Genomic DNA, 25826 nt, shown 5'->3' on the forward strand with positions numbered 1-25826 from the left:
ATAAGAATGGAAACGAATGACTGTATTTCTTAATAGATTACATTTTCACACCTGGACCTGGTGATGTGCAGCTGCTCAGTAAAGTGTTAATAACACACTGATGCCGCAGCACCTCCACCAGATTGGGGACGTGGACAGGATGGGTGAAGGGAACGCTGTCCATCATGACCCCTTTGTGGGCAGGAGAGTCCCACGCCTCTCCAGGGAAAACATACGTGTGGACGGCATCACCTGAAAGACGCTGTAAACACACACACATTTTAACAAAGCTTACTTAGGAGGGTTAAAGAACATACCAGAGTGAAAACATTGTCCTGCCCATCACTTCCTGTCAAAAGGTGGGGAAATGGCGCCCACTGCAGGTCAGAATTTGGTATAGCAACTTCTAGGAATGGACATAAATGATACATATGTTTGGTTTAAAAATAGCATCATGTTAGAAAATATATTTAAATACCTGTAATTCGGCTTATCTTGTCAACAAAAGGCACCATAATGGGTATGGCTGGCTGCAGTTTGAGCACAAAGCAGGCAGGGAATGTTTCATGAGGGACATCCGTCCAGGGGGTGAAGACCGGGTAGCTGCCAGGACACATTATTGATCATAACCATGCCTTTCCTCATATTTTTTAGGTGCCTTGACTTGCATGAAAACTCAAAGTTTGCAAGTGTGTCCTTGTCAAGTATTTAATATTTCACTTGTCCAGAACACAAACCCCCAAAACTCTCAAAACTCAAAAACAAACATTTTAAAACTAGCCCCCATTACCAGTTTTATGGATCGTCAAATGTAGATGAGATTTGTCATAAGACACATAAAAAAGTCAAGAAGTCACATTTGCAGACAAACAGGAAGGTTGCCATTTTGGGCTACAAATAAGGGTCGTCTTTTGACGAATTACTTCCCGAGACTTTGATCAAATGAGCCCAAACACTGATTTTAGACCAGGGGTGTCAAACGTACAGCCCGAGGGTCGGATCAAGCCCGCGATCAGGTTTTATCCGGCCAGCACGATGAGTTTGCTAAGTATAAAAATGTACCTAAAATTTTTTGAATGAAAAAACAGCTGTTCTAAATGTGTCCACTAGGTGTCGCAATAGAAATTCTTTGTATCTTTGTAGATGATGCTACATATGTACAAAATAAACCACACAATGTTAGTACATCAGTCGAGGAAAATGATCAAACTACATAAATAACGTCCTGTAATTTGATTTTGATATAACTTTTTTATCTTGATAGATTGAAAATTAACACCAATGAGTTGACAGTTTATTCAGAAAATATAAATAACGACAAATAAAGATAGAATACTATTAACCGCAACATGCAAGTGTAAAAAACAAAACAACATTATGATTTGTACAATTTCAGTATGTGCTTGTTCTATTTTTAAACAAAGAAAACAATCTGAAGTTGTCTTTATTTTTAAGTTATCGTGCCGTGATTTTTACCAGTCCGGCCCACTTGGGAGTAGATTTTTCTCCATGTGGCCCCTGATCGAAAATTAGTTTGACACCCCTATTTTAGACAGATGGAGGACCAATTGTAAAGCAAAAATGTTAAACTTAATAAAAACTCTTAATCGTAAATGGTGAATAATAAAGAAAACACCCTTTATGCATAAGTCACTTCATGCATTAGATTTTGACACCAGGCGGGGACATGAAATGACAAAAAAAACATTTACATGCATGACCCTGTAGTTATGTGGGGACACAAAAGGCCCTTTAAGGTCATTCATTTTGGTATGATGATGAAATTCATAATTATTTCAACATGATTATTCCCACATATTTCAAAATGATCATTTGCATTACCCTTGGTTGTCCAGTTGTAGCGGCAGCGGCAGGACTGAGGCAATCTGAAGCCTGTGGGTCACATGACTCGGGCACACAGCTATCTGGGCAACCTGTGGGTCTGCTTTCAGGTCTGTTCAGTGCCATAAATGATTCCAAATGTTAGCTGCATTCAATATGCATGCAGATTAAAACAAATAACATCATCTCACTTGTAGTCACTTCACCTGCTCTGGCAGAATAAAACTGGAGGGTCAAAGGGCAATCTAGAAGGATTAAACAAAAAACAAAAATCAGTTCCATTAAAACATCACCGTAGAGCAGGTGTGTCAAACTTGTTTTAGATCAGGGGCCACATGGAGAAAAATCTACTCCCAAGTGGACCAGACTGGTAAAATCACGGCATGATAACTTAAAACTAAAGACAACATCAGATTGTTTTCTTTGTTTAAAAATAGAACAAGCACATTCTGAAATTGTCCAAATCATGTTGTTGGGTTGTTGTTTTTTTACAATTACCTGTTGCGGTTAATAGTATATATACTTTATTTGTTGTTATTTATATTTTCGGAATAAATTATGTGATAATGTTCATCAGTCAATTCTTTGGTGTTACTGCACCAGCGCCACTTAAGCACGTTGTCCAGTTTACATCTGCTGTGACAACTAGAAACACACCAGTGGGGCAGTGTAGCGTACCCAGATGTAAAACCTCTTTTGCACAATCAGCCTTTTCATATAAAGCAATAAAGGAATGGAACGACCTCACAACAAACTTGAAAAGTCTAACAGATTACTCTTCATTCACAATTGAACTTAAACATTGGCTTTGGAGCAATCAAAGTTGTCAACTTAATGTGTCTTATATGTATGCATGAGAACATTTTGCTGTAAGTTGTGAGATGTGTCTGTTAAAATCATGACTGTTTTTTTTACAAATGATGACAGATGTGAACAAGAGCATGTATTGTCTATGTGTTATGATGTAAAGGAGGGGTGGTTGTAATGTATAAGTATGTATCAATGAAAGAGCATTTTCTGACTTTTAATTTTATTGCATGCTAGTGTATAATTGTATTGTTATAATTTGATTACATGTTTTTTGTATCTCTTTAATTTAGGTAGCCAGGGACTGCAGATGGAAATGAGCTATTTAGCTATTATCGGGTGCGGAACATAACTGTTTTTGAGCTTAATGTTTCTGTGCATTGTCCCTTCAAATAAAGACTAAACTAAAAAAAACTAAATTAAAAAAATTATAATCCTCACAAAGAAATGGGGTGAGGCGGACTGGGGCGACAGAGTGTCTTTTCATGTCGTTCTGGCCATTTTCGGGTCCTAAATGGCTGTGAAAGAGTAGCAACTTGTCAGAATACCTACTCAGACTTCTTCTGTCCAGGTGAGAGGCATGATTTATGATCTACAAGAATCTTAAAGAGAGCAAGGAAGCGAGGAAGCAGCAGACCACTCGATTAAACATAGGGACATACAATCGTGAACACGACGCCGCTATAAATAGGTTGTCTGCGTTGGCGCTTATAATAACAATATCACTAACACTTGGTGAATATTCAAGTCACAAAATGTAAATGAAGTATTGTTGGCGCTTTTTGAATAGTTATTTATTGGATTTTATGGGCGGAATAGTGGAGCTCCCATTGGCTCTGCTGTCAGCTGACTTTTATTTATATTTATTTTATATTTAGAATGCATTAAAAAATTCATCCGTTGTCATGTCTTTATCAAAGATAGGCAAATGTCCAACAAAAGTGCAGTTCCCCTTTAAATACACAGTTACCGTATTTTTCGGGGTATAAGTCGCACCGGAGTATAAGTCGCATCGGAGTATAAGTCGGTATGTGGAATAATTAGGAAACAATGTTTTGGCCGCATTTAGTTTACCTAAAAACAAATGAACGGGTGAGAAAACAAACGCAAGTCCAAGACATTATGAGAACTATCAAATTAAAGGGGAACATTATCACAATTTCAGAATTGTTAAAACCATTATAAATCAGTTCCCAGTGGCTTATTATATTTTTCGAAGTTTTTTTCAAAATTTTACCCATCACGCAATATCCCTAAAAAAAGCTTCAAAGTGCCTGATTTTTACCACCCGTCCATTTTCCTGTGACGTCACATAGCGAAGCCAACACAAACAAACATGGCGGAAAGAACAGCAAGCTATAGCGACATTAGTTCGGATTCAGACTCGGATTTCAGCGGCTTAAGCGATTCAACAGATTACGAATGTATTGAAACGGATGGTTGTAGTGTGGAGGCAGGTAGCGAAAACGAAATTGAAGAAGAAACTGAAGCTATTGAGCCATATCGGTTTGAACCGTATGCAAGCGAAACCGACGAAAACGACACGACAGCCAGCGACACGGGAGAAAGCGAGGACGAATTCGGCGATCGCCTTCTAACCAACGATTGGTATGTGTTTGTTTGGCATTAAAGGAAACTAACAACTATGAACTAGGTTTACAGCATATGAAATACATTTGGCAACAACATGCACTTTGAGAGTGCAGACAGCCCAATTTTAATCAATTAATATATTCTGTAGACATACCCTCATCCGCGCTTTTTTCCTGAAAGCTGATCTGTCCAGTTTTGGAGTTGATGTCAGCAGGCCAGGGAAGCTAGGGTCGATAGGGGGTTTAGCTCTCTCGTCTGCGGGAACAAACTGCCGCCATTGCTTGCCGTGCTACCGAGGTCCTTTGTCCCTGAATTGCTCACACACTCCGGCAGATTCAATGGGGGTCTGGCGGCAGATTTCTTTGACTTTATCGTTGGAAATGCATCTGCTTTGAGTGTCGCAGGATATCCACACATTCTTGCCATCTCTGTCGTAGCATAGCTTTCGTCGGTAAAGTGTGCGGAACAAACGTCCAATTTCTTGCCACTTTCGCATCTTTGGGCCACTGGTGCAACTTGAATCCGTCCCTGTTCGTGTTGTTACACGCTCCGACAACACACCGACGAGGCATGATGTCTCCAAGGTACGGAAAACAGTCAAAAAAACGGAAAATAACAGAGCTGATTTGACTCGGTGTTTGAGAAAATGGCGGATTGCTTCCCGATGTGACGTCACAATGTGACGTCATCGCTCCGAGAGCGAATATTAGAAAGGCGTTTAATTCGCCAAAATTCACCCATTTAGAGTTCGGAAATCGGTTAAAAAAATATATGGTCTTTTTTCTGCAACATCAAGGTAGATATTGACGCTTACATAGGTCTGGTGATAATGTTCCCCTTTAAGTAAGTGGAAGTGGGCTGGACATATCAGTAGGAGAACAGATAATAGATGGACTTCCCTAATGACATCATGGAGACCCATGAATGGGAGCAGAAATAGAGGAAGACAGAGAGTGAGATGGTGAGATGAAATAGACAAATATTGGGGAACAGTGCAGTGGCAGGGAGCAGCTAGAGATCGTTCACTATGTCAGAAACATGCTGAGGCTTTCGTCCAGCAGTGGACTGACATCGCCTGATGATGATGATGAGTTTACCTTCTTTTCCAGGTATGAAACAGCCCAGTATGCTGTTGTTCACTACATCCATCTGGTAGCAGCTCTCATTTGCAACCCTGCAAGGAAAAGATTTATTTAAAAAAAAACAAAAAAAAAACAGTTGCATTGTCAATTGATTTCACAAATGACGACGTCTGGAGTCACTCACCTTGGCAAGTGGCACATTTCTTGCAAGTCTTTGCTGAGATGTTGCAGAGCAGCAAATAGTTTGAATTTGACATCGCTGATGAAAAAAGTGGTTAAATGATGAATGCTACAATTGTTCAAATGATTGAATATCAAAATTGTACTTGTCTCCAGGGATGTTGTACTGCGTGAAGAGGTCCTTCAGTTTAGCAGAGAACCCTGCAAAATGTTTTGACCTGTTGTGGGCGCAACAGGTCAAAACCATTAGCATCTGCAACATTATTATTTGGGGTCTTAATGACTAAATATGATTACATTATTTTAAAGTCCTATAGCAAATACAAACTTTGTCACATTTCACCTTTAAATGTTATACTTTTTTTAACCATATTTTGATGAATGCATGTTTTCTACTGAAATGAATTCATTGGGAAGAAAACATTTCAATAATGATTTAATGCAGAATAAATTCAGCATAATCAAAATTTTTAACTGTTTATCTTCCTGACACCGGGGTTTCATCCCAGTACGAATGTTTACAAGCCTAGCACTAATGCTGCACACCACAGGGAAACGATGGGTATCTGGGGAAAGTTGCCATTATATTCTTATGAGTGGCACAGCAGGAAGAGGCTAGAAATACCCTTACGGTAAATGTTCATATAAAACACCCTTTCATGAACATTTCAAATGTGCTTATTCACGTAACACGAGGAGAGAGAAAAACCTGTTATATCATTGAATACAAATAAAAGCTTATCATGGACGCCCCTGCTTATTTCAGCAGGACAATGCCAAGTCACGTGTTACAACAGTGTGGCTTCAAATGCTTGCTTTGGAAGATGCAGGTTTTTACAACATCAAAAAGGAAAAACCTATTGTCCAAGGCTTCGCTACACATTTTAAAATAAAGCTCAGCTAACTATCCTTCAGCAAAGGTACAGAAGTGGAAACCAAGTTGGAAAATGTAGTTTTTCTTTATCTAATAGGCTAACCTGGTTTGATGTTGCTGTTAAAATGTGGGTGTAATGTTAGCACTTTAGCACACATTGCTATGTGGGCGTTGCTAACGTTTGTGTCCTCCTGTTCCGCCTCCTTAATGTTACGTTGTTTTACATGACATGTTGTCTATTACGTTGGACACGTGCAGTTACTTAAAAAGCGGAGAAGTAGCACTTATGGGACATATTTGACGTGGATAAACAGCTCATTAGCATTAAAGCTACACACACAGGTTTTGTAAACACACTTTTAACTGTACATTAAAGCTAACCCTAAAAAAATAAAAAATAAAAAAAAAGCTAGATTTTGGACAACACACTTACAATACACATCTCTGACAAAGTTTCTAAACATTGAAAATAAATATGAGTATTTAAAGGCATGCATACTTTAGCAGCTGAAGGAAAGCCTCGCTCCTCTGCAACACAAGATTGAGTCTATTAATAAGAAATATAAAATAAGAAACATGTGATTGTAACAAATGGCTTGCAGGCACGTACGACTGGGGCTCCCCCATGTGGCGCCACCTTCACCTCCTCCACCCCGCCACACGGCAGCAGCGCCACCTCCAGATAGAACAGGTCGGCCGTCAGGTAGCAGGTGGCCTCCGTAAAGTGGAAGCCCATCCTTCAGAAAGGAAAAACATTACATTGAGGGTCATGTAGCTTTTCTCATAATGTGACTCCTTATGTTACCCGTGTTGTTTGGCAATCATCTCCAAACGAGAGCGCATGACGTTCATGGAAGACACTGGAACGTAAAAACAACTTCAGCTACTTTCACGCAGAGCTTTTTGTGCTGATGTTGGGATTGAAGTAAATTCCTGTCAATCATGTATCATTCATTCTTTTTTTTTTCCCATTTGAAACCACCACAAAACAAATGTGTTTTAAAGTAGTGTAAACACTTTTTTTTTTTTACATATTAAATAAAATGTGAAGAAGTTCAATAAACACACTGTATTGCCAAAAGTATTTGGCCACCCATCCAAATTATCAAAATCAGGTGTTCTAATCACTTAGGTTGTATAAAATTAAGCACTTAGGCATGGAGACTGTTTCTACAAACATTTGTGAAAGAATGGGCCGCTCTCCGGAGCTCAGTGATTTCTAGCATGGAACTGTCATAGGATGCCTCCTGTGCAACAAATCCAGTCGTGAAATTTCCTCGCTCCTAAATATTCCAAAGTCAACTTTATTATAAGAAAGTGGAAGAATTTGGGAAAAACAGCAACTCAACCACGACATGGTAGGCCACGTAACCTGACAGCGAGGAGTCAGCGGATGCTGACGCGCATAGGGCAAAGTTGCTACAGACCTCCAAACTTCCTGTGACCTTCCAATTAGCCCACGTACAGTATGCAGAGAGCTTCATAAAATGGGTTTCCATGGCCGAGCAGCTGCATCTAAGCCATACATCACCAAGTCCAATGCAAAGCATCGGATGCAGTGGTGTAAAGCACGTCGCCACTGGACTCTAGAGCAGTGGAGACGCCTTCTCTGGAGGGATGAATCACGCTTTTCCATCTGGCAATCTGATGGACGAGTCTGGGTTTGGAGGTTGCCAGGCGAACGCTACATTTCGGACTGCATTGTGCCGAGTGTGAAATGTGGTGGAGGAGGAACTATGGTGTGGGGTTGTTTTTCAGGAGTTGGGCTTGGCCCCTTAGTTCCAGTGAAAGGAACTTTCAATGCTCTAGGATACCAAAACATTTTGGACTATTCCATGCTCCCAACCTTGTGGCCCGCGGGCCGTAGTTTGCCGATCCCTGCTCTAAGGTATTATACTGCAAAATTAACAGTTAGCATGTGTCAAGTACCAAGTTATGGGTCAGAGATATTCGGCTGCGAAACTGGCAAAAAAAAGTTTGCATGTTAATGTTAATAATGCTGCCTGAGACTTAGCCAATCAGTGGCCACGATACTGAACAGTGCAGTCTCATTTTGTTGGCATTATCTAGTGGCCAATACCACTGTAGTTTTGGTAATTTTTTTTAGTTCATTTAGACATTTTTATGTTTAAAAATTCTTTATTTAGGACAAAAATCCCGTAGAACATGCTTTGATGTTGTGTTCAGATAGCATATGTTGATTTGACCTATATTTCATTGGTTTTAGAATCTTTAATGTACCAAAGTGGCCCTTCAATTTGTATTTATGCGGCCCTCGCTGGAAGGAGTTAGGACACCCCTGCATTATATAGGGATATGTCACCACACTGAAATGTTGTCGACGGTAGATCCAGCATTTATTTACGGGTGTCCTTTACACAAATGACACATTAACTTTCACATTGCCTTTAAAAAGGAAGCTGACTCTGCAATGTTCCACCTTTGTGGTAATATGAGAGCATGTCCATCAAAGCCAGACATTTTGTCCAACTCCCTTGTGCTGTTTTTTTAATTATTACATTTAAAAAAAAAAAAAAGAAGTCCACTCTTATCTCACAGACCTATGTTTTTATCCAAGTATGGTCCACGGGAAACCATGACATAAGGTGTGGGGTTCCCCAGGGCTCAATGTTAGGTCCCATTATTTTTCCTCTTTACATGCCACCTTTTGGGTACGTCACGAAAAGACACGGCATCAGCTTCTACATTTATGCTGATGATATACAGTGTCTCCTGATTATACACCAATAGATTAAAAAAACAGTTTTTTAGGTGTGGACACCTCAAAGGTAGTGTTTTCCATAAACCTTAGTGCAATGTTTTTTCCTTTTTAAATTGGCGTGAAGTACTTTGTGTTGCATTTGTGTGAAAGAGCCTACACACGAGCTGTTCCAGCTATGGTACTATAAGCTAGGCCCGTGTTTTTCAACTTTTTTTGAGCCAAGGCACATTGTTTTCAATGAAAAAATCCAAGGGCACACCACCAGCAGAAAATGTTAAAAACGAAACTCAGTAGCCTATATAAACTATATAAAGTCGTTCTCATCAAATACCTGATGCAATTGTTCGATATGACTTCAAACCATACCCATCCATGCATGCATGCATGCATCATTAATTTTCTTGTCTCAAAGTAGGCTTTCAAAGCAATTAGCTACTTGCTGCCACCTGCTGATATTGAAGAGTATTACATGGTTACTCTGCTGATCTCTAGACAGCACAGACACTCTACAACGGCACATCCATCCATCCATTTTCTACCGCTTGTCCCGTTCGGGGCTGCGGGGGTGCTGGAGCCTCTCTCAGCTGCATTCAGTCGGAAGGCGGGGTACACCCTGGACATTATTTGCGGATTATAATTATTGGTTTGCAAAAAATATTTTTCCGACCAATTAGGTGAAATTAAATAATTTCCCACGGCACACCAAACAATATCTCGCGGTACACTAGTATGCCGCGAGAGCACTGAGCTAGGCGTCCTTGTTCTGTGTCAGTAACAAGGAAGAATAGCCTTTTTGTTTTTGCAGGAATGCAGAGAAAGTGACATTGTATTTGAAATACAAATTGCTAGAGCCTGTGTGAAAGGCACCAGGATGTATAGTAATGCTGGATCTGCCTTTACACCAACTTTGCACACATATTTGCTCAGTTACAATAGCATTCAAAAGTTTAGAGACACGTGCACATCCTGGTGAATGAGAAAGTGTCTCCAAACTTTTGATTGACCGATAAAAAGGCAATATATTCATGATTTTGTTCACCGTTAAGCACTTCCTGCAGCCTTTTGAGAGCCCGAACAAGCGGCTCGCAGGGTTTGGAGTTATCTCTAGTGGTGTCCTACATTACAAGATAAGGGAGAGAGGGGGGTGAGTATGCAAACAATGGAGCAGATGTGTGACAATGCAAGCTTTTGTGTAAACAGATGCATCTCCCCCACCCATTACAGCATACACCACGTGAATATTGACACACGGGGACGGCCCTTTAATGCACCTTGCTGTGTTCAATGTTCCTGGTTACCCTCCGCCCCTTGCAGACAAAACTGATTGCAACTTATTGGGGGAATTCAGCTCATTTGAGACGTTATAAGGTGTTAAATGTACATTGCTGCACAACAGGTACCCTCAAGTGCAAATAAATGGAAGCACCACATTTTAAATCACATTAAGTGCTTAATCCTAAAAATATAAGATAAAGACTAGATTTGAGGAAACAATACAAGTGAAATTATTTGTGCAAGCACCTAGTTAATTTTACTTGATAAGACATCCTAAATTACAAGTTGTTTATCTAGAACGGGGGTCGGCAACGGGCGGCTTTTGAGCCACAAGCGGCTCTTTAGCGCCGCCCTAGTGGCTCCCTGGAGCTTTTTCAAAAATGTATGAAAAAAGAAAAAGATGAGGAAAAATATATATTTTGTTTTAATATGGTTTTTGTAGGAAGACAAACATGACACAAACCTTCCTAATTGTTAGAAATCCCACTGTTTACATTAAACATGCTTCACTGATGAGTATTTGGCATGCGCCATTTTGTCCTAATTTCGGAAGTCCTTGAACGCACCGTAGTTTGTTTACATGTACAACTTTCCTTGATGCTGCCACAGAAAGACGTGTTTTATGCCACTCCTACTTTGTCTCTATTTGTCCATCAAACGTTTTATGCTGTGCGTGAATCCACAAAGGTGAGCTTTGTTGATGTTATTGACTTTTGTGGAGTGCTAATCAGACATATTTGGTCACTGCATGACTGCAAGCTAATCGATGCTAACATGGTATTTATGCTAGCTGTATGTAAATAATGCATCATTATGCCTCGTATTTTAGGTATATTTGAGCTCATTGTATTTGTAGTTTCCGTTTCCTTCAACTTGAACACAGACATCTTTTACCTTTGGGCATTCTAAGCCAGTAATTTCCAGGAGTTATCACACCCTCTGAAAAGCCTCCATTTTAGGAATGTTTTCTAATGTTGTAAAAATACGTAGAATAAATATTAAAATTCAACATTTCTGTCAACTAAGATTTGTGTCAGCCTGCGACACAGTCATTTTAATAGTAGGCTAATGGAACTAATATAGACACTTACATCATGTGTTGCCTTCATTTTAACACTTACATTTTTTGCGTCTCCAGACAAGATTTTTATTTTTGGTCCAGTACGGTTCTTTCAACATTTTGAGGTTGCCGACCCCTGATCTAGAAATTAGCATGATTTTTAAGTTAGAAATAAGTGTTTTATTCTGAAAACAAGCATTATTCATCTTGCAATTCTTAACTTAAGCATCCTCAGGATGTTGCAGTCTTGTCTCATAGTAACAGTGGTACTATTGTATTGTTAGTGTACAGGAGCTTTTCTTGTTTTTGTTTGTATAGTATTGTTCTTGTATTATATTGTTTATGTTAAATGTTGAATGAGTGAGAGGGGTTGATATATTATAAGCATTTGCTTCATCCAACCCCTTTTCAAGCCTTGCATAAATGTCTCTGCCAAAATGTAAAAAATAAATGTGTGTTGTTGTACTGTGCAGGTTTGAAATAAATAATTCAATTCAACTCAATTCAAAAAACAAAATATATTATTTTAATAGTTATTTCCTTAATCTTGCTATGATGTAAAGTCAATAGGTAAATAGCTCTTAAAACTAGAGACATTTATCAAAATTTCCCAAAACCCCTCAATTCCCCCCAAAAAATGGATTAACTCACTGGCCTTAGACTAAATAATTACTTGTTTAAGGGGTTATCCGGCTTAGTGTAGACATAGCCAAAGACAATGTAAAATACATCCGTAAACCTGGATGCATATGCAAAAGTGCAATATATTTATCTGTACAGTAATCAATCTATTTATATCTGCACCTTCTTTTGCAAATGCAAACGCTCTGCACCTTATCTTGCTTTATTACCCTGCACTACCACGTGCTAATGAAACATGTTGTTCTTATTTGTACTGTAAAGCTCAAATTTGAATGACAATAAAGGAAGTCTAATAAGTCTAAAATAAAATGTCAAATCTTGGCATGCGGCAAACAATTTGCAGTGTACACACTCTAATGTGAAAAGTGGAGGATGCCTTTAAAAAGTCTTACCATGCATCTTCTAACCAGCTGAAAAGTGTCATTCCAAGTCTTTGCTGCATATTTTAAATGCAGTTCTGATATGATGGAGCTCATCGCTGCAAAAAAAAAAACATTTGCTTTAACCTATTGTGCTTTTTAATAGCTGTTTTTTTCACCTTTACCTGCCCTTTGAAAATCTTCCTCGTTGGTACAAACCTGCAAGCCATTTAATCAATTATTGGTGTGCATTTAAAAAAAAAAAAATTTACTACATATAAAATAGCTGGAGCTTAGAATACACATTTTTAATATACAAAGAAAATGTGCTGATGCGGGCATGAGTAAGTTAGCCTTACAGTTTAACCCCAGGGGGGTCAAGGCGGAGGCTTTCACGAGTACAGCCGAGAAAAGCCGAGTGGAGCCGAACGCAGCCGAGACCAACCCAGCCCAGCCCTCTGTCTGTCACATCACTGCTAAGTGCTAACACAGCTTGAGCTAGCAAGGGGGCAACTTAGCCATGAGCTAAAATATCTCCCTTGTCGTGTATCCAAACTTCCCTTCAACGCGGCACCGACGTGAAGAATTTCGCAGAAAGCGGTACGTGTTGTCACATCTCACAAATGGCGTCGGCAAGCTTTTGTCAGCTAGCATAGCATCCGTCAGTTGTGATGAGCATCTTGCTAGCTCGCTGCTACAGCCGAACATCTGTTGCTGTTTATCCTATTTAATGTGGAATTTGTTTCCGTCACAGCACCTGTGTTTAGCTCTAATAAGGACAATTGACACTTATCTCACAAGTAAAAGTGAAAGTGGTTATTAGTTGTGGGAAACGCCGCCCACCGCTAGCTAGTCATTACCTGCAGACCAGTCACCTGCTAAGTTGCTAACACCTCGCATTCTTCGCCTTTTATCAAATATATTTTTTTATTTTTTTTTCTGGCTATTACGTGGATACATACGTAATAAAAGATAATGATCCACTTTTCCCTTTCAACGAAATACCCGAGCTAATTTAATAGTTGCTACCAGTCAGTTCAGTTCATCCATCTATCCATTTTTTCTACCGCTTGTCCCGTTCGGGGTCGTCCGTTTCAGTTTATTTCGAACATGCATTTGATACAATGTAATGCATCGCATAGTTCCACTTGTTTCATTAAAGCACGTCCGAAAAGGAGTAGGAAGAAGCAGAGCTTATTTAATCCTACCCCCTTTCATACCATAGTCATTGTATCCCATTTCCTTGTTCTCTGTAACAGAACGGTCAACACATAAATAATAAATAAATAATATACCATAGTAAGCATTCAAATATTACATGCATAAATAATCTTTGTCTCAAATTAAAAAAAAGAGTTCAAGATGTTCATCATAATTCTTGTTATGTGTACTTTCTTAACACTTGTAGTTTGAACCGTCTCTTAAACTGAACGAGGGCTGCAACAACTAATCGATTCAAATTGATTATAAAAATAGTTGGCGATTAATTTAGTCATCGATTCGTTGGATCTATGCTATGCGCATGCGCTGAGGCTACGTTTTTCTTTTTTTCTTTTTTAAACCTTTTTTTATAAATTGCAACATTTACAAACAGCTGAGAAACAATAATAAAAAATAATAGGGGTGTAACGGTACGTGTATTTGTATCGAACCGTTTCGGTACGGGGATTTCGGTTCCGTGCGGAGGTGTACCGAACGAGTTTCCACACGGACATATTAAGTAGCGTACTGCACTTTGTGTAAACAATACTCAAAATGCCGGACATTTGAGGCATTTAAGAAACTCTGCCCTGACAGCCCCGCAAAAGAGGACATGTCCGGTGAAAAGAGGACGTATGGTCAGTCTATCGTAGCCCGTTAGCTGCTAGCATGCTAGCAAAAGAGGACATGTCCGGTGAAACCGATCTAGGCTAGGTCCTGACCATACGTCCTCTTTTCACCGGACATGTCCTCTTTTGCGGGGCTGTCCGCGCGGTGTTTCTTAAATGCCTCAAATGTCCGGCATTTTGAGTTAGGGTTGCGTGTATTTTCAATGTACGTTCAGGGTTAAGAAGGTTAAAAACAAAACAAATTGTGAAGGTGCGCAGCGGCATTGGTGAGGGAGGGGTAGAGACAGAGAGAGCGAGAGAGTTGTGATAAACGCGCATGCGTCGTCAGGCTCTGCTTTTTATCGATAGATTTATCAGATTAAATGTTTTATTATCTATAGCAGGGGTGTTAAAAGTGTGCATTTTTGTAACATTTTCCTTGTTTTATTTGGCAAGTTGAAAGAACATGGCGCCAGTATGCTGTTTTTTTTCCAATGAAATACTGGAAAGGATAGAAATGTAGTTTGTCTCTTTTATCCGATTATTAATCGGTTAATCGAAGTAATAATCGACAGATTAATCGATTATCAAATTAATCGTTAGTTGCAGCCCTAAACTGAATCATATTGGTGCTTTGTTTGATTTATTTGGTTAATCCGTTCCATAATTTAATTCCACATACAGATATGCTAAAGGTTTTAAGTGTTGTACGACCATACACATGTATTGAATTCGATTTTCCTCTAAGGTTATATGTCTCCTCTTTTGTTGAGAAGAATTGTTGTACATTGTTGGGTAGCAGGTTGTAGTTTGCTTCGTACATAATTTTAGCTGTTTGCAAATGCACCAAATCGTTGAATTTCAATAATTGTGATTTAATAAATAAAGGGTTTGTATGTTCTCTATATCCAACATTATGTATTATTCTAATTGATCTTTTTTGTAACACAGTTAGTGAATGAAGCGCACATTTGTAGTTGTTTCCCCATATTTAAAGTTAAAGTTGAACCCCATATTTCTACACAATAACATCAGATATGGTAACTTTATAAGAATATGAAGTGATTTTTGGTCTAGAACATGTTTTGCCTTATTCATTATTGATGTGTTCCTTGCTACTGTATGTTGTATATTTTTTACATGAGATTTCCAATTCATTTTATCATCTATTATTACACCCAAAAATGTGTTTTCTTTTACCCTTTCAATATCTACTCCGTCTATTTGTGTTTGCCTTTCTCTTCTACAATTAACGGTAGCTGGTAGTTTGTTTTAGTAGGATTTTATCGCTTATATTTATTGATAATGAGATATTGTTCATCTTATTGTGTAATCATAACTGATTTAACTATTTATTAGGAGTTGCATTTTAGAGTTTTGCAAAATGATACCAATAAGTGAACATGTGTTCGTAATTGCTGTGAGCGGAACAGGGGTAGGATTAAATAAGCTTTGCTTCTTACTCCTTTTCGGACATGTTGTAAAGAGAAATGCAAATATGTCAAAAGATGTGATGTATCATATTGTAACTGTGTACATGTTCCAAATAAACTTAAATGATAACCTTATCCATACCAGTAAAACACTCGCAGTTTGTAACTGATCAGAAGTAATTTAATCGAGTACATATTTACATTTAAGGCATTAAACATCCAAAACAAATGCACTAGGAACACACAATTTTCTTGTTGTTGGATGGATTTTCATAATAAACAACATTGGGTGTGTTGAGGATAACTACATCCAAAAATAACCACGTTGTGTCAATCGTAAATAAAAACAGAATACAACGATTTGCCAATCCTTTTCAACTTTTATTCAATTTAATAGACTGCACAGACAAGATATTTAATGTTGGAACTGAGCAACTTAATTTTGGGGGGAAAATCATCATTAACTTAGAATTTAATGGCAGCAACACATTGCAAAAAAAGTTGGCACACAGGCATTTTTACCACTGTGTTACATGGCCTTTCCTTTTAACAACACTCAGTAAACGTTTGGGAACTGAGGAGACCAATTTTTTTAAGCTTTTCAGGTGGAATTCTTTCCCATTCTTGCTTGATGTACAGCTTAAGTTGTTCAACAGTCCGGGGTCACCCTTGTCGTATTTTAGGCTTCATAATGTGCCACACATTTTCAATGGGAGACAGGTCTGGACTACAGGCAAGCCAGTCTAGTACCCGCACTCTTATACTACGTAGCCACGCTGTTGTATCACGTGCAGAATGTGGCTTGGCATTGTCTTGCTAAAATAAGCAGGGGCGTCCATGAAAAAGTCGTTGCTTGGATGGCAACATATGTTGCCTCAAAACCTGTATGTACCTTTCAGCATTAATGGTGCCTTCACAGATGTGTAAGTTACCCATGCTTTGGGCACTAATACACCCCCATACCATCACAGATGCTGGCTTTTGAACTTTGCGCATATAACAGTCCGGATGGTTCTTTTCCTCTTTGGTCCGGAGGACACCACGTCCACAGTTTCCAAAAACAATTTCAAATGTGGACTTGTCAAACCAAAGAACACTTTTCTACTTTGCATCAGTCCATCTTAGATGAGCTCGGGCCCAGCGAAGCCGGCAGCGTTTCTGGGTGTTGTTGATAAATGGCTTTCGCTTTGCATAGTAGAGTTTTAACTTGCACGTACAGATTTAGCGACGAACTGTAGTTACTGACAGTGGTTTTTCTGAAGTGTTCCTGAGCCCATGTGGTGATATCCTTTACACACTGATGTCGGTTTTTGATGCAGTACCGCCTGAGGGATGGAAGGTCACGGGCATTGCTGCTGACTTGCAATGATTTCTCCAGATTTTCTGAACCTTTTGATGATATTACGGACCATAGATGATGAAATCCCTAAATTCCTTACAATAGCTCGTTGAGAAATGTTGTTTTTAAACTGTTCGACAATTTGCTCACGCATTTGTTCACAAAGTGGTGACCCTCGCCACATCCTTGTTTGTGAATGACTGAGCATTTCATGGAAGCTGCTTTTATACCCAATCATGGCACCCACCTGTTCCCAATTAGCCTGTTCACCTGTGGTAAATTCCAAATAAGTGTTTGATGAGCATTCCTCAACTTTCTCAGTCTTTTTTGCCACTTGTGCAAGCGTTTTTGAAACATGATGCAGGCATCAAATTCAAAATGAGCTAATATTTGCAAAAAATAACCAAATTTACCAATTTGAACAATAAGTATCGTGTCTTTGCAGTGTATTCAATTGAATATAGGTTGAAAAAGATTTGCAAATCATTGTGTTCTTTTTTTATTTGCGATTTACACAACGTGCCAACTTCACTGGTTTGGGGGTTTTGTATTTAACCACGCAAATAAATATAATATCGTTATTATGAAGCCAGTAAAATATTCAATGTGTCCTCTGCCAAGAAAGTATAGTCTGTGTCTATTTATTTTTAGTTATTTAATTGTTTTGGTTGTGTATTTTTGAGGGTCTCCCCCACCCCTTTTTAATAGAGACAGAACCTATTTTATTGTTTTGGTTGTGATTTTTATTCAAGTGCAAAATTTTGCAAACAGTAGATTTCATTTTTATTATTTGTTTGTTTTATTTACCTTGGATGTGTAAACATTTACATTCCAATTACAATTTTAAAATATATGAAGAATACAAGTTTATTTCATTTGGATCAAGGGTGTACTTGCATTTAGGGCTGCAACTCACAACTAATTTGATAATCGATTAATCTGTCGATAATTACTTCGATTAAACGATTAACAATCGGATAAAAGAGACAACTACATTTCTATTCTTTCCAGTATTTTATTGGAAAAAACAGCTTACTTGCACCATACTTATTTTGATTATTGTTTCTCAGCTGTTTGTAAATGTTGCAGTTTATAAATAAAGGTTTATAAAAAATAAAAAATAGCCTCTGCGCATAGCATAGATCCAACGAATAAATGACTAAATTAATTGCCAACTATTTTTATAATTGATTTTAACCTCACCCTGCCTCACAGCGAGGCCTGTGGTGTCCATTTTGACTCAATTTTAAGTTACCCTATTATGTTCCTTGCTGAAAAAAATAGTTAACAGCTACAAAAAAATCTCAATTTGTGCACCAAGCATCATGGTTTTCTTGCAGGCTGTTATGGTTTTGCCACTGTAAGCAGTGTTCTGTCCATGACCTAATGGTTATGCAGGTTCTCTGTGTCTTGTGTACACACAAACACACTGGCTTTTATCAACCCTAACTGTGGAGGGGGCGTGATTATACTGTTTAAACACACTGTTAAAAGCTACCTTCTAACACGTAATTCATCCAGGTAAACGCCTGGCACCTGTCGGGAATTCATTTTAAGAAATGAAGGATCAAATTAACATATTTTCCTCCTCAGGGATTACAATTTAAGCCGTTGCTGCTGCACCTGGAATTTCATTTACACGTCCTTCATTTCAAAAGCCTGACTTTTTCCCCGGAGCCATGGCAGCTGCTAAACCCAAAGGGCAGAACTCCTTAGCCCTTCACAAAGTGATCATGGTGGGCAGCGGAGGTGTGGGCAAGTCAGCCCTCACGCTGCAGTTCATGTACGACGAGGTGAGCGTTGGATTCACATTAACGTGCTAAAATCCCCACAGTCTTTATGACCCCGCCTGTTCTCTTGTTGTTTATAGTTTGTGGAAGACTACGAGCCCACCAAAGCTGACAGCTACAGGAAGAAGGTGGTGCTGGACGGCGAGGAGGTACAGATCGACATCCTCGACACGGCCGGACAGGAGGACTACGCCGCAATCAGGGACAACTACTTCCGCAGCGGCGAGGGTTTCCTCTGCGTCTTTTCCATCACGGAGTTGGAATCTTTTGCGGCGACAGTAGACTTCAGGTGCAGCAACAAATGAGCAGTAATCATTCTGTACATTAACAAACGAGACAGGCTGATCAGAACAGAAAGGAGAGAAAATCTCACAGCTAAGTAGAATTTAAATAAGTCAAGTCTCCAGTTTATGTTGTATTAATTTAGAGCCACTTATAGGAAACCAATGTTGAGGAGATTCAAGCAACTGAACTTCACCAACCTGGAGAACTTCACGCCATTCACTTTACATTATACAGCTGCTGTATGTGCTGTACTGGATTTTAGTAAAGTCGTCCCTTGTTTATCTCGGTCAATTGGGACCGGACATGACCGCGATAAAAAATATTGCAAAGTCTGATTAGTATTAAAAAAATATATATTTTCTTAGTTGATGTTGTAATCACGATTATTTACACAATTATGTATTCATTTAAACATATAAGTATTTATTGTACCACCAAACCTCAACTTTAAATATAGTTTTTCCGGAATTAAAACGAAAAAACTGATTTTTTTATTTTTTTTTATATTGCTATTGTTATTTAAATGTATTGTTATTTCTATTTTTTTTTTACTTGTTTATTTGTTACTAATTTATCTGTTTTTTTCTGTTTTTTAAACCATATGTAAAGTTCAGTTTTGGTGGTACAATAAATACTCATGTTTTCAAATTAATGAATAATCGTGTTAATAATCTTGATTACTCGAGGTTGGAATCTTTGGGCACCTCACAATACGACTACGATTCAGGTGCTACGATTCGATTAAGAATTGATTATTGATGCATCTATAATTTATATATATTGATGCAGTTTTACATTTTGTTTCACTAAATAAGCTTTTTTCACTTGCAATATTAAAGAACAGTGCATTTAATTTATAATAACAAACTGTTTAATTAATTCTTACGTTTACTAAATTAATGGAAATGTGTGCAAAACTGGAACATAAGTGTCTTATAATGAAGGAGATGGTCTAATCTCTCTGTGAGCTGGCTCGCTGCAGTCAGCTACATTTTAGAACTGTCTGCATTACTTCATTGACAATGAATACATTTTATAATCATCCATGTCCGAATTTTAATGCATCTAAAATCGATTATTTTCCCCTACCTCTCGTGATTACTATATCAGTCAAAATAATCGTGATTATTATTTTTGCCATAACCGTCCAACCTTCATCTCCTGGTTAAATTCTCTAAATTAGAACCGAGCTTTCATGTGCTGAAACCACCGGTTGATGTTCGCATTCTGTGTTGTTAGCATTACTTGTTTGTGTTGTTATTCCACATGGCTCAAGCCAAAGCTGTTTTATTGATGTCAAAGATAAAGTGCATCAAAAGACTTGATCTCCACTTTGGCTGGACAGCTGCAGTCTCAGTTATCCTAAAATGCTGCAAGTATGTCCGATTCTGCGTCCCAATTTTAATTTTCCTGAGGGAACTCTCCTGAAGGAATCAATAAAGTACCATCTATCCATCTATCTAACTGTTGTCGTTCGATATGGCTTGTGTTAAAGGCTCACCAATGTGGAGATGCGCTTTGATAAGGCAGGCGTTGAAGGTGTGTCCATCCCCAAAAAAATGTTGAGCCGCGAAGTAGCAAGGGACGACTGGATTTCAAATCAACATGTGTGTTTTTTTTTGTTTTTTTAAAAGCGACACACAATTATTCCAGTTGACTTCATGTTTTACTGCTCTAGCAACACATTGAGGCAGCAAGTCACTTGTCTGGATTAATTGCGCCCTCTGCTGCCATGCATTCAAATCTAGTGTTTCAAGACTAGTGAACCCTATTTACATACTTGCCAACCCTCCCGATTTATCCGAGAGACTCACGAATTTCAGTGCCCCTCCCGAAAATCTCCCGGGGCAACCATTCTCCCGATTTTCACCCGGACAACAAGGGCGTGCCGTGATGGCACTGCCTTTAGCGTCCTCTACAACCTGTCGACGTGTCCGCTTTTTCACCATACAAACAATGTACCGGCCCACTCACATGTTTTAAGCGGCTTCTGCATACACATGAATGTGACTGCAAGACATACTTGATCAAGAGCCACACAGGTCACACTGAAGGTGGCCGTATAAACAACTTTAACACTGTTACAAATATGCGCCACACTGTGAACCCACACCAAACAAGAATGACAAAGACATTTTGGGAGAACATCCGCACCGTAACACAACATAAACACAACAGAACAAATACCCAGGATCCCTTGCATCCCTAACTTTTCCGGGCTACAAAATACACCCCCGCTCCCACCAAACCCCGCGCCCCAATCTCCCGAATTCGAAGGTCTCAAGGTTGGCAAGTATGCCTATTTATGTCTACATTATTGACCCATTTTGAGTAAAATCTTTCCCACTTTTGATCCTAAATCTACCAGCTAACAAAGTACATCCATGTTTCCAGAGAGCAGATCCTACGGGTGAAGGAGGACGAGAATGTCCCTTTCCTCCTGGTCGGCAACAAGTCTGACTTGGACGACCGGCGGCAGGTGAGTGCCGATGAGGCCAAGGCCCGCGCCGAGCAGTGGGGGGTGTGCTACGTGGAGACTTCAGCCAAAACCCGAGCCAACGTGGACAAGGTCTGTCTCACTTTGGAGATTGTTTGTTTGTCTCGATCTACAAGCAAGGAAGTATAAGCTGTGTGTTTTCCCTCCAGGTGTTCTTTGACCTGATGAGGGAGATCCGGGCGAGGAAAATGGAGGACAGCAAAGAGAAGAACGGGAAGAAGAAAAGCAAAAGTTTGGCCAAGAGAATCCGGGAGAGATGTTGTATTTTATAGTGGTAAAAGAAAATCTAGCAAAAAGCCACAGAGCTGCTTTTCTGTACATATATACATTTCTCCCATTTTTGATTTCATGCTCGCAACCTGAATCTTGCTTTTTAACCAGATTTCATGACTGCATGTCGGGGAGTAGTGAGGTCCATTTACGCCATTTCTAGATCTTTTTCATGTGCTGACACTCCAAATGATTCCGCCGAGTGTTTTGAAATGAAACTAACATGATGTCGGTGTGTCTCAGTAGGTTCATGGAGAAACATGCGTCCAAAAGTCACTACTGGACTTTTCATTGTTATTAATATACTACATAATTCAACTCTTTTAATTGCATTACATTTATGGAGTCTTGCTGTGACTCACAATGCAATGCGTCCAAAAACGTAAACATCTTACAGCAGGGAAGGGATTCATATGGCCCATTTCTGAGTAGATCTTGTGTGAGAGGAAGGTGGGTGGGTTAATCATTTTGCAATGCAGTATACCAAAAATTATGGAAAGTGCCACTCCACATAGCAACTGACGCTGTGGTCAAAGTAGGAATTGCCACAAAACGCATTTAAAAATATTCAACACTCTACTGCCGTCTGGTGGCAGTATGGGGCCATATGAATACCCTCTATACTTTATTTCAAAAAGTCCTCCCCCCCTCCTGAATCCACTCAAAGGCACAAATGTAGAGCATGACCCTCAAATCTCTTTTTTTTCCCCTCCAGTTGTGGTTCTAACATTTCATCAGTTTCGAACGTCGCCTAGATGGTTACTGTCTATCTCTGCGTTTTTAATTTATTTGTTGTTATTCTATGAAGTAATCTCTGGTGCTCAAATACAAAGCCAGTGGTGTAACACTACACTGGCACTTTGAAGTCAACAAATAGAAGTGTGAACATGCCAGTTTTTACGTTTTTTTTTGTTATTGTGGATCTTTCTCTTTGCTGTGTCTCCTAATTGGGCGCACATCAAAACACTACTGCGTGGAGGGACTTTAGGTCACTTATTTAAAGATTAAAAAAAAGGAATGCCAGATAGAAATACGTTGATTCAGTCACCAAAGAAAACTGCTCGCTACTATAAAAACAAGTGCCCACTTTTCAATTGAAGTGAACAACGAATCTGGCGAAAGACGGAGGAGGGCTCCTTCGTCTTCTATTATTTCATGTACAGTGCACGCCGCTGCCTACCTGTCCATGTTGAATGTGAACCATCCCATCTCGCTGTCACGTTTGCCCGGAGGCTGCCAAACATGCTTCTACTAAGCCGATCTTTTAACCTCGAATGCCACAATAACATCTGAATGGCACCTACTCTGTAAGCCAACAATGATGACTTCCTTCCAACACGTCAGTTTTAGCGACCAACACACACTGTGCACCTTCATTCCCTTCCTTCGCTAATGACTGAGCCGCATTTAATCATACGTTAAGGCCACTAATATAATAAGATACACAGTAATGGACTCTATGCAACAAAACAGATCCTTGTTTTCATTTCAAACCCGCAATTTTTATTTGAAATTCGGCCTTGACTGCGAGCTTTATGTCTACATGTACAGTCACTAATGCAAAGAATACTTGTGGTATTTGCTATTTATTGACAAAGAAAAAGCACACAGTGGTGAGAGCGGTGATGAGATATGACATTTTGGAGGCGAGCCTAAAATATTTTGAATGTTGTTTTTTTAATTTTATTTAAGGGCTAATCTCTAGCACAAGATGCCACGATTGGTCCTCCATCTTTATAAAGTGCTGTGTGCTCTCATTGCTAAAGCTCGTAAAAACAGTGATCGCCATAGTGCTTGCTGACATTGGCTTGACTATGTGTTCAGTTCTTTCCATCGTTGAGCAAATTCCCCTGCTGGGAATTCAAAAGACGAAATTGCCTTTTTATATTAATACCCTAAAAAAATAGAAGTATCTATACTGTATATGTCTGTGTGGTTGTTTGGATGGTTGGCCATCATTTGTAAACGCTACCCTCTTTTTTGTTTTTTACATAACCACTAATGTAGCCTACCTGTCTTGAGTGCAAGAGGTGTTGACGCTTACATTTCAATTGTGTGTGTGTGTGTGTGTGTGTGTGTGTGTGTGTGTGTGTGTGTGTGTGTGAAATGGCAAATAAAGGTGATATTACTAATGGTAACATGTTCCCATGGTGTTCAGTTTGTGTACGTGTTTGTCTGGAATTGTCACAATAAGCTTGAACAGTCATGAAATGCATGTCAAAATCCACAAGCTACCCGGTAGAATACATTGTGGTCATTTGCAGCCATGCATTTCAAGCTCCAACCTGCTATTTAGTGGTGGTAAAATGAATGTGGAAAAGCAGGAAATCGACATTTAAAGGTATACTTACCCTAAATAAGCAAGCACCATCATTGGAAGTATTTATTAATTAATTTGTATTACAAAACCAGTGAAGTTGGCACGTTGTGTAAATCGTAAATAAAAACAGTGCAATGATTTGTAAATCATGTTCAGCTTATATTCAATTGAATAGACTGCAAAGACAAGATACTTAACGTTCGAACTGGTAAACTTTGTTATTTTTTGCAAATATTAGTTGATTTGGAATTTGATGCCTGCAACATGTTTAAGAAAAGCTGGAACAATTGGCAAAAAAGACTGAGAAAGTTGAAGAATGCTCGCCAAACACTTATTTGGAACATCCCACAGGTGAACAGGCTAATTGGGAACAGGTGGGTGCCATGATTGGGTATAAAAGCAGCTTCCATGAAATGCTCAGTCATTCACAAACAAGGATGGGGCGAGGGTCACCACTTTGTGAACGAATGCGTGAGAAAATTGTCGAACAGTTTAAGAACAATATTTCTCAATGAGCTATTCCAAGGAATTTAGGGATTTCACTATCTACGGTTCGTAATATCATCAAAAAGTTCAGAGAATCTGGAGAAATCACTGCACGTAAGCGGCAATGCTTGTGAACTTCGATCCCTCAGGCGGTACTGCATCAAAAACAGACATCAGTGTGTGAAGGATATCACCACATGGGCTCAGGAACACTTCAGAAAACCACTGTCAGTAACTACAGTTTGTTGCTACATCTGTAAGTGCAAGTTAAAACTACTATGCCAAACGATAGCCCGAGCTCATCTAAGATGGACTGATGCAAAGTGGAAAAGTGTTCTGTGGTCTGACCAGTCCACATTTGAAATTGTTTTTGGAAACTGTGGACGTCGTGTCCTCCGGACAGAAGAGGAAAATATCCATTCGGACAGTTACAGGCGCGCAGTTCAAAAGCCAGCATCTGTGATGGTATGGGGGTGTATTAGTGCCCTAGGCATGGGTAACTTACACATCTGTGAAGGCACCATTAATGCTGAAAGGTACATACAGGTTTTGGAGCAACATATGTTGCCATCCAAGCCACGACTTTTTCATGGACGCCGAGCCTATCTCAGCTACAATCGGGCGGAAGGCGGTTTACACCCTGGACAAGTCACCACCTCATCTCAGGGCCAACACAGATAAGACAGAATGTAGAAAATGGATGGATGGATGGCCCCTGCTTATTTCAGCAACACAATGCCAAGCCACATTCTGCATGTGTTACAACAGCGTGGCTTCGTAGTAAAAGAGTGCGGGTACTAGACTGGCCTGCCTGCAGTCCAGACCTGTCTCCCATTGAAAATGTGTGGCGCATTATGAAGCCTAAAATCCGACAACGGACTGTTGAACTTAAGCTGTACATCAAGCAAGAATGGGAAATAATTCCACCTGAAAAGCTTCAAAAATTGGTCTCCTCAGTTCCCAAACGTTTACTGTGTTGTTAAAAGGAAAGGCCATGTAACACAGTGGTAAAAATGCCCCTGCACCAACTTTTTGCAATGTGTTGCTGCCATTAAATTCTAAGTTAATGATTATTTGCAAAAAAAAAACAAGTTTCTCAGTTCGAACATTAAATATCTTGTCTTTGCAGTCTATTCAATTGATATAAGTTGAAAAGGATTTGTAAATCATTGTATTCTGTTTT

General features: G+C 39.2%; 2 protein-coding genes across 9 annotated transcripts in view; one reads left to right on the forward strand and one right to left on the reverse strand.

Annotated features, from left to right (window-relative positions):
- LOC133609547 (F-box/LRR-repeat protein 7-like) overlaps positions 1–13447 on the reverse strand; it is a 75822-nt gene extending 62375 nt beyond the window's left edge. For 2 of the 8 annotated variants that reach the window (XM_061965207.1, XM_061965215.2), the window contains exons 1-15: positions 13037–13249; positions 12601–12634; positions 12449–12534; positions 10119–10194; positions 7163–7217; positions 6968–7094; positions 6857–6885; positions 5630–5701; positions 5488–5562; positions 5319–5395; positions 2013–2066; positions 1822–1933; positions 458–582; positions 297–385; positions 52–241 (exon numbers count right to left, since the gene is read on the reverse strand). In XM_061965207.1, the coding sequence (XP_061821191.1) occupies positions 52–241; positions 297–385; positions 458–582; positions 1822–1933; positions 2013–2066; positions 5319–5395; positions 5488–5562; positions 5630–5701; positions 6857–6885; positions 6968–7094; positions 7163–7217; positions 10119–10194; positions 12449–12534; positions 12601–12634; positions 13037–13123 (1288 nt within the window). In that variant the 5' untranslated portion in view covers positions 13124–13249. The other 6 variants (XM_061965208.2, XM_061965213.2, XM_061965212.2 and 3 more) reach the window with 6 other exon arrangements.
- On the forward strand, positions 12868–23959 carry ralaa (v-ral simian leukemia viral oncogene homolog Aa (ras related)). Its single transcript, XM_061965218.2, has 5 exons — positions 12868–13015; positions 18589–18788; positions 18866–19074; positions 21465–21639; positions 21717–23959. Exons 2-5 carry the CDS (start codon positions 18675–18677, stop codon positions 21837–21839), a joined length of 621 nt encoding a protein of 206 aa, XP_061821202.1. The 5' UTR covers positions 12868–13015; positions 18589–18674; the 3' UTR covers positions 21840–23959.
- The last annotated feature ends 1867 nt before the right edge of the window (positions 23960–25826 follow it).

The sequence above is a fragment of the Nerophis lumbriciformis genome, linkage group LG07, assembly GCF_033978685.3.
Source record: "Nerophis lumbriciformis linkage group LG07, RoL_Nlum_v2.1, whole genome shotgun sequence".
Lineage (NCBI taxonomy): Eukaryota > Metazoa > Chordata > Actinopteri > Syngnathiformes > Syngnathidae > Nerophis > Nerophis lumbriciformis.

What these genes read in the sequence shown, in the direction of transcription:
- ralaa (XM_061965218.2), top strand. Translation starts at nt 18,675, where the DNA reads ATGGCAGCTGCTAAACCCAAAGGGCAGAACTCCTTAGCCCTTCACAAA. An exon ending in GCGGCGACAGTAGACTTCAG is followed by an intron (nt 19,075 to 21,464) that starts GTGCAGCAACAA and finishes CCATGTTTCCAG; the next exon opens with AGAGCAGATCCTACGGGTGA. An exon ending in CCCGAGCCAACGTGGACAAG is followed by an intron (nt 21,640 to 21,716) that starts GTCTGTCTCACT and finishes TTTTCCCTCCAG; the next exon opens with GTGTTCTTTGACCTGATGAG.